The following is a 9,337-nucleotide window of genomic DNA, read 5'->3' on the forward strand; positions in this document are numbered from 1 at the left end:
TAACACTTCTAGGTACTTCAAATAAATTAAATTTCATTTTCGACATCATAGTGAGTGGTTACACCGACTATGCTAGTAGATTAAAATCTACGCGATTGGTTAATTTATGAAGACTCAAAAGTCTAAAGAAATTCTTCTGTTGAATTTAGACTTTTTTTTGGATCTTCGATCTCTTGTGATCAGAAGGGTCAATGATCGGGAGTATTGTGGGATGGCATTTATCGGCCGTAGGTAGCCATGCACAAAATAGTAGATTGGGCCATGAATCTTGGTGCTATAGGGGCCGGAAAACCAAACAAAATACCTATAAAACAATTAATGGACGGGTTACCAATATATATAATGGAGAAGTAGAGAGGGCTGGGGCCGGTATAAATTAAGATTTAGTATATATGGGGGGGTGATTTTGTTGGAGAGAAAACGGGGAATAGCTTTTCGGTTTTGTTTTGCACTATACCAAGTTAGTTCCGTTCTGAATCCTCACAATTATTTGTAGTTTCATACTCTGAAACATAATTACAAAATGTTGTTGGCATGGCTAGCTTAATTTATTGTCACATCATGTACATGATAAGCTGATGATAAAAAGTTGTTCCTAAACTGCTTCGAATATATTGACCAGGGAAGATATATTTACTCGAACTTGGTAAGGAAAACAACTTTAAAAAGAAAGGAAAAAATAGACAAAAAACTTGCATGCACTTCATAATTTGATGCCTACGTCTAATGCACGCAGGAAAAGCCGTCGAATTCCGGATTTTTGTCTTGAAATTAGAGAATTGCCTTTTGTATGGTTGTGCTTAGAGATTCAAGCATGAGAGGATGGTATTTTCAAAACTCCATGTCTCTGCAGTTCGACCAACACGCCGTCATGATCAGATGGAGGTTTTAGTCCAATAGGAAGTGGCATCCATGGTTTTGATATAACGTCGCTAATAGCTGCATCAATGCACTCCTTTGTCTGTTAGATCACACGCACACACACACATATATATAGATCAAACGATAAAATCAACTCTCTGAGCTTAAAGAAACAGCTTATTATAACATCAATTAGATTAATATGCATGCTGGCGCGCAACAATTATGAACACAAGATATTGTAGTACTACAACGAAATAATCACAGCAGTACCTAACCACATCCATATTATTAGAATGCAACGTAGTTTTTAACACTTAGCCACACATCATGTGCGCATGCTCTGCAAGGTAGCAGTGATCACTATTTTCTCTTATTTTCTCTCAAAGTTCTTTTCCATCTATATTATACTAACATGAAAACTTTAAAGCTTTCATTTAACCAACACAAATCACATATGCGTGTCGATCGAGTATGATATAAAATCACATATAAACAACACAAATCCATTTATTAGCTATTATATTATAAAAATTGGTTTGTATCCTAAGACACTTAACATTTTCTTTTGAAAGAATATATATATATATATATATGCGACGGGAACGAGAGAGATGCCTTACCGGATGAATGTCGAGAATAGGGTTGTTGGGGTTTAATTGTCGAGTCGGGGCACCAATGTTGGGGTCTACTTCGTATATGGTATGAGGCGGGATGCCTGAGACAGGTGGAAAGACGTATCTCTGCATGAATGTACATCAACAACATGAAAAGAAACCAACGACACTCCAAGCCGACAGAATATATAGAGTTATAATTAGTATGAAAAACCCTAAGACCCTAACCTTCATAAAGGCTTCCATATAAAGTTTCGTTTAGGTCATGATAGCAAGTGTGTGTGTGTATAGATAATGCTACATACGCAAGGACACGACTCTTTGCGGACTTATGTTTTATTGCATTGCCTGATCGGGTGGATAATATTCCCGTCCTAGCTAGCTGGGGTTCACGTACGACGTACATGATATGATCCTGTGATCACACTCCATATATATGGCCCTGGAGGGATACCATATTGAAGGCTCCAAGAGAGCAAGGATTGAATAGTTACCGGTGTTACCAGTATTGGCTGGGGAAAGCAAGGCGTTCCTCTGGTTAGCACGTTTGGAGCCTGCGTACACAAAAGTTACAATATGCCATTTTAGATATAGAGCCAAAGAAAGAGAGTTTATATGGAAAAAGCTTCCTTTAGGCCAATATTAATGCAGGATTTAGCAACAATATTATGAACAGATTTTTTGACCAATTTCTTTCATTCATTTCAATACAGTACGTACTGAAACGCTACTATATAATCTATCTAAGCTATCTGAAATCTGAATTTGAAATCAATACCCCCTTGATTTTGCAATAGAATATATAATCTTTGGAAAAGTCATGCAATTGATAATTAGATTAGCGAACTTATAATTTTGGTGCCTTCAGAGAGACATACACTTTGCTGGTGAGGGTGCCAGTGTAAAGGGTCTCGCAGTGGTGGCGGGGAAACTGGAGCCCATGCGGGTGACGGTGGAGATGGCAGATGAGCCCGATATTTAGTCCACATCATGGGCATCAAAGATTGATCCATGGTAGGATGACCCCAAACGTGTAGGCCGGGTCTGAAGTGGTGCATGGGTGGGAAACCCATGCACGTTGGTGCTTGCCAAGGACTCGTGTCCCTCCTCCCTACTCCTGCTCCGGTAGCTTTGCCATTCATCTCTCTTATTTTGCACCAGTTTGTGGCCTCTGCTTCACGTGCCACCATATGTTTCCGATGTGACCGATATTTCTGTGCAAAGTTCGGAATGAAAGTTTTGAGAGAGAGCAATTCAAAATTCGCACGCACTAGTATTTATTCTTGTTGATCTTCCTTTTTTCTTTAATCAATGTCTGCAATTAATTAACATTGACCTTCCATTAATATTTCAATGCCTTACCTGACGAGAGATATATAGCAATAGCAGCTTCGAGAGATCGCAATTAACACTGATCTACCTCAAAATCTATCACGTGCGAGAGCTCACAAATCAAAATTGGTCAATATACTCACATAGTAGTTTGGAAATCGTATGCTAATCTGAATCAACTTTATATATTTCAATCCAAAAGCATAGAGAGTACTTTCTATTACCAATGAAAGAAGCAAAGCTCTTTCAAACTCTCTTCAGAGACTAATTTCCCCTTCAGGGACGACCCTTTTATCTACTAAAATGGAGGATCGAAAAGGGGAACAAAGCAAAAAAATAAAAAAAAGAGAAGAGAGAAGAGAGAACGTCAACGAAGACAAAACACTATACTGCATGTTCCTGGAGTAAAAAGACGATAAAAGAATGGAAACAAGCGCTGAGAAGAAATTAATATACTTGAAGATGGCTGGCTATATTGTGGCGATTGAGACGCTCGGTTCCCATGAGCTCCAAAATCCTTGAAGGCACTGCCTTATCCACCCCTAGCTGTTCCACAGATTGTACAAACCGCCTGTGTAGCTCTGGGGTCCAATTGACCTCATGCACACAAAAACGTATCCTTAATGAGTAATGATATTTACACAAATTTTACAATATATTTCCCAACACATGTTATAAACTAAGGGTATGTTTATAAAATGATGTTATTTTTATAAGTTATTTTACAAAAATATCTCTCTTTCTAAAACATTGTTGTGTAGAGTGTTGTAAAAAGTAACGCGTCTTTATCATTTTTGATCCTTACTTTGATCAATATCCTAGAAGAATAATATCACAAAATTACAAAATAAAAATAAAAATAGAACTCTCTCTATCTCTTCTCGGTATAATTCGTAGGCTCTCTTTCTTTTTCTCTCTTGGGTTCTTCTATTTGCATATTTACACATTCTCGAGATTTCTTTGCACCTTGTGAAGTTTGTGAAGACCCAAATGTGTGTGTGCTGAGGCGGAACTACATGTAAGTTGGGGGCAATTTTTCCAAAAAATTCATATAGTATATAAATATATATAATTAAAATTGCCTCCCCCCTGATTATCAAAAATAAAAAAATTGCCCCCAAATATTCAAGCCTCTAAAATTTTTACTGAAATTATCGTCCAAAATCCCAATACACTTATCTAGTCTCACTCTAACTTTTTACTTCATTGACACCCAAATCTTCAACTAAACAATAAATCTCGAAAACGAGTTTGAAAAATTTGCTGTTGCAGCCTGCAGTGCTGGAAATAAGATCTCGAACAGAACACAGAACACCCAAATCTACTGCGTTGAATTCATAACTCCATATTTTTTCTTCTCCACGCAAACACTTTATTTAGATGACTGGCAGTCTGGCTCTTCGTTCTCTATCACATGGTGTCCGAATCATTTGTTGTTGAAAATTTGGGACTCTGAAGCAGACTGCGGACACAAACTTGATGTGCCCAGAAACGAAAAAGACGTAAACTTGGTGCCAACAAGCTAGAAATTTTTACAAGACATATGGGAGATCAATGGAGATATAACCCCAATCTAGCGTAGAGTACGTCGTTGGGGAACTTAATTTGAAGGGGGAAATCCTAACTTGATTTTTAATTTTCTTTTCTTTTTGTAATGGTCTCTAGCAAACTATAGAAATCCTAAGGAAAATTATTTTATAAGATGATTTATAGACATGTATTTTTATGTACAATTTTATGACATATAATTATTATTTTTTATATAGTCACATGCAAAAAACTACTTATACTCACATGACATACTATACACTTTGTCAATCGTCCCCCCAAATACCAAATCCTAGTTTTGCATTGTGTGTGAGAGAGTTATGGTACTGGTTTCCTACTAAAGAAAGCTTCATGTATTTGAAACAATCTTAGACCTTTAACAGTCTAGTTATCTTGTTCTAATTACCTTTACTTTGCGCTTCCCCTGATAAATCTTTGACTGTGTAGGCGGTTGTCTGCCTTTATCAGCTTCCTTTAAAGGTCGGTTCATCACAACAGATCCATCTCGCTTGCTCACAATATCTTGATCTCCTCGACTCGAGCTAGAGTTCAACCCCGAACCTGAACCCGAAACTTCATATTCCTCCTCAATTTTTGCATTATCCTCTACTTCTTCGCCCCCGCCACAAGCACGAAATTCAGCGAGGTTTTTCGAGTCCATCTCCAAATCAGGTGAAGCGTCTCCGTCGTTGATTAGCACGAAAAGATCATCGAAATCGATGCTGTCGGGCAAGTTCCCACTGGAGAAATCCGAGATGTCATTGGCACCAACTGCAAAGCTCTTCATCTTATCTCCTTGGTTCTCATGATCCATGGTGCTCCTGAAAGGGGACACATGAACAAACAAGATTAATTCCACCACCATCTATATTTGAACCCCGTGGTGCAATTCCGTGGTACTATTGCAATTAAGGAGAAAAACCAACCGTAGTATACTCGTAAGCGACCTTTTTCCAGGTGAATTGGGCAGGGATGGAGATCACGATAGAGAGTCTAGCGTACGTCAACTTGCGTAGTGGTTTTGCTGCTTTTTTGGCGGTGCAAATAGGAGTGCAAAAGCGCAATTGGATCTTAACCCCAACTTGTGGTTGAGATCTCTTGAGATTTTTCTTTATTTCTTTGTCTGAGTAGGCTTACTCCAAGTATATATAAAACTTTGAACTACCATTTCTTGGGTATGTGGATGGCCTTTCTCTGATCAAGGTTTTGAAAGTCATGAGATGCATGTCGTCTCATGCTATGCATACTGTAGTAGTCGATATGACTGCATATTTCGACGAATCTTTAAGCTGGGGGACATGGGCGCCGTATTCAATCGAATGTATACGTAATACACAGGGACAAGTGTCCCGCTCCGGGATGAATTTTTTAATCCGAAATTATAATAATAAAATCTTAAATACAAAATGTCCTCTAAAAAAATTCTTTAAATTAAAATAAATTAAACACGAAGAAATATTTTCTCATACCTCGTAAAAATACACTTATGCCACTTAGTACTTATCTCATATTTATCTTACAATCTTGACACGTTTCACTTATTCCAAATGTCACAATCATTTTTTTTTTTCTCTGAAAAGAACTTGCATTAATAAAACTGATACCATACTAGTACAAATACTTTAGTAAAGAAATTACATAACTAGTGGATCTTTGCCACTATATGAAAAGCAATGGTGGATAAAGGGGTAATTTCACTGACTTGGTAAGTAGTGAACTTATACTAAAGTGTAAAGAGTTTTATTATGTACAAGCAAATTCGCGTACTAATTTACGTATCAATACTGATTCCTTCATATTCAAAATTTAAATTAATATTGTTTTCAATAAAATCTACTTTTTGACCAATCACATTAAATTGGTGCACATATTAGTGCATAATTGTGCTTGCAACTAGATTTTTTCAAGTGTAAATATGATCCAGTTACAAAATACAAAAATAGACACTTCTAAAGAATATGGTAGTGGTATTTAGGAAGCATTTTATTACAATAATGATATATATAGAAGCATTTTAGGTATAAGCATAACAAAACTTGTTGCACTCACAATAGAGAAGCTACTATAACCTGTAGCAAGGCCGAATGCCACTATTATAACTCATGGCAAGGTTGTAGGCAGCTATTATAACCAGTGGCAGGGCCGTAACCAAAGCATAAGAGAATCTTATGCCTCATGGTTTTCATATAAAATATCATATCATAATAAAGTACTCAGCAAACAAATATCATATAATCAGACAAAAACTTCATAATTCATAATCGCTTTCTTTTTATGCAGTTAAGAATATGGTACTAAAAATGCTCATGTCTACACCAATAATCATGATAGAAAAATATTCATTTTCTTGTTTAGACCCAAAGAATAGTGCAGAAAAGGACCAATGGATTTTCATAATAAAATATACAAGTTATTTACAAAATTAGCCTTAATCAATTTTTGGAAAAGTCTAGTATATGAGCATCGTTTACCTGAACTTTTTAATTGCTCTAAATTTCTTCACAATAATGCCAAATGATTATCAATCGTCATCTATAAATAGGCACATAACTTGGGTCAATTCTCAATCGTACATAAGTTTCTACGTAAGCACATACTTCCAATTAAAACTTGAAATACTAATGATCTATCTTTTACAAAGCCTAAAGCCATCATTGATTTTAAAACTATAAACCTCGTGTTCATGAATCCAACTTCGATTTCCCAACTTCCCAAAAAGTATTATCACACTAGCCTAACCTTTCATGTACCCAAACTCTCATAAATCCAGTCAAAATACACATCAAACCTGCTTCTTAATAAAACTCATACACATGGTGATATAACCTAGGCTTAGCATGTGACCCACTAATAAGCTACATTGGAGAGGGTATTAAGTTAAGAGGGAGAGGTTATGCACCTCATATATATATATATATATATAGAGAGAGAGAGAGAGAGAGAGAGAGAGAGAGAGAGAGAGAGAGAGAGAGAGAGAGAGAGGTCGAGGAGCACTAGGTTGGCATAAGTGGCTTGTGGGTGAACAATGTGCCTGAAAGGCAACATGTGGCTGGGTTGTGGTGACTTGAGAGGCCTTCATGGAGCTGGGGTTAGTGGTTCCTGACTGTGTAGCTTAGAGGATGATATCTTATGGTTGGGTTGTTGAGAAACCAACAGAACCAACCATCATCGACATGAGTTGACTGCTGTAGTCCAAAACCGACAGAAATCGGTCAGTTGACGATAGGAAATTGATGAAATCAATGTTGACTGGTTTGGTTTTGGTTTGAATCAGGTTCAAACCAGCTATTCTAATATATATATATATATATATATATTTTTATATAAATCTTATGTAAAACGACGTTGTTTTATTTAAGTGAGTTAAATGTGGTCGTTTTACACATACCATTTAAATAAAATAAAAATGAAACAACGTCATTTGGTTTAATGTACCAAACGACGTCATTTTGATTTAGGATGTAATACCCCTCTCCCCCTCCCCTCCCAATTCTTCTCTTGATTCTCTATTTCTCTCAGACTCTCTCTCTCTCTCTCTCTCTCTCTCTCTCTCTCTCTCTCTCTCTCTCTCTCTCTCTCTCTCTCTCTCTCTCTCATGCAGCTCCATCTGCCAACGCATTTCTCTCTCTCTTACACGATGCCACCAATATATATATATATATATATCTCATCGCACCTCCCATCTCTCTTTCTTTATCGTCGCGACGCGCCACCATTTTCTCTCTGTCTCATCACAACCTCTATTATCTCAGCACTCTCTCTCATTGCACTATCGATGAGAAATCAACAAACCGATTGGAGTCATGCGTAATCGGCCAATTTTACACACGTAAGAAAAGAGTCAATTCGATTTCTGTCTAAAACCAAACCTGAACTGCATGTCTCGGTTTTCACTTTTCACCCCTAGCTTATGGTGGTTAGGCGACTGTGCTAGTGTGTGAGTTGACAAAAACAATGGAGCTAGGCAATGTCTTGGTTGGTGGCCTTTGCTGGGTGTAGCTAAGCAGTTGTTTATTGGTGCATGTGTGTGTGCTGCAACGGTGGGCTATGGGTGCTCTATTTTAGCTTTAGAAAAACAAGGGAATCTTAAGGGTTGTGGCTTGGTGGTGGATACATCATGTAGGGTGGTACTAAGACTTTGGTAATGAGGCATACCATATGAGACTTCAACTGAGTGTGACAATGGAAGGCTCACAAATGGTGTATGGGGGTGTGGGCAGTGTTGGTGCAATAGTTTAGTTGGCTTCACAGTTAGATCGATGTAAATACTGTGCGGTTTTTTGGGCTTCGATAGTTGGATGTGGAGGAGTTTTGTGATTGGACGTGGATCTTGTTTGGTGGCTAGCCAGAGTGTTGTGTGGGTGAGGGAGGTAGCTCTATCAGCCCTTGCTTTTTAGATTTTTTGAGGAATGCAACCAAACATGCATTGCTTCATGGGTGCACACGAGTTGGCTCACAATGCTCGGCTTCACAATGGCGTCATCTAGTGGTGCATGTGGCAGAAGGAGGAGCATGTGGCAGAAGGAGGAGACGTGGATGAGATGTTGTATGTCGTGTTGCTCTACACAATTGTGGTTGTCATGAGTGCTTGGCTAGTGTGATGATGGTATTGTGCAGTGTAAAGGAGGTTGAGGCATGAAGGAGAGGCTCTCGATAGTGATGTTAGGTGCAACAACTATCCATGGTTGAAGGAAAAAGAGAGAGGCGGGATTTCAGCTAGGGAAGCTCAAATGGTGACCCTAGGGTTTCATGGGAAGGAAAAAGTATAATGCATGTTAAGGGATTTATACACATGCGGGTATGGGAATTGGGTCTTAGGGGCAGTGTATTTATCAAGCTCACGGGTTGGCCATTTTTAAGGGTCCAAGTTCTAGGGCTTACCTATAATTTCATGGGCTAAGTCGCTTAACGAACTTAACGGATCGAACTTAAATTCGAAATAAGTTCAACTCGTCCAATACATATTTTTGGGCTTTTAA

At 38.0% G+C, this 9,337-nt stretch overlaps 1 protein-coding gene across 4 annotated transcripts; it reads right to left on the minus strand.

Moving 5' to 3' along the window:
* Window positions 1–472: 472 nt before the first annotated feature.
* LOC122307029 (transcription activator GLK1-like) lies at window positions 473–5,462 on the minus strand. Of its 4 annotated transcripts, none has more exons than XM_043119632.1 (7): window positions 5,285–5,462; window positions 4,765–5,179; window positions 3,267–3,407; window positions 2,357–2,692; window positions 1,973–2,032; window positions 1,485–1,604; window positions 473–939 (listed from the first exon to the last, which is right to left on the minus strand). In XM_043119632.1, the coding sequence occupies exons 2-7, from the start codon at window positions 5,170–5,172 to the stop codon at window positions 889–891; spliced, it is 1,116 nt and encodes a 371-aa protein (XP_042975566.1). In that variant the 5' UTR covers window positions 5,173–5,179; window positions 5,285–5,462; the 3' UTR covers window positions 473–888. The 4 variants fall into 4 exon arrangements, with proteins under 4 accessions (XP_042975566.1, XP_042975565.1, XP_042975567.1 ...); XM_043119631.1 differs by having other exon boundaries at window positions 473–961; XM_043119633.1 differs by lacking the exon at window positions 3,267–3,407 and having other exon boundaries at window positions 473–961.
* Between the last annotated feature and the right edge of the window lie 3,875 nt (window positions 5,463–9,337).

The sequence above is a fragment of the Carya illinoinensis genome, chromosome 4, assembly GCF_018687715.1.
Source record: "Carya illinoinensis cultivar Pawnee chromosome 4, C.illinoinensisPawnee_v1, whole genome shotgun sequence".
Lineage (NCBI taxonomy): Eukaryota > Viridiplantae > Streptophyta > Magnoliopsida > Fagales > Juglandaceae > Carya > Carya illinoinensis.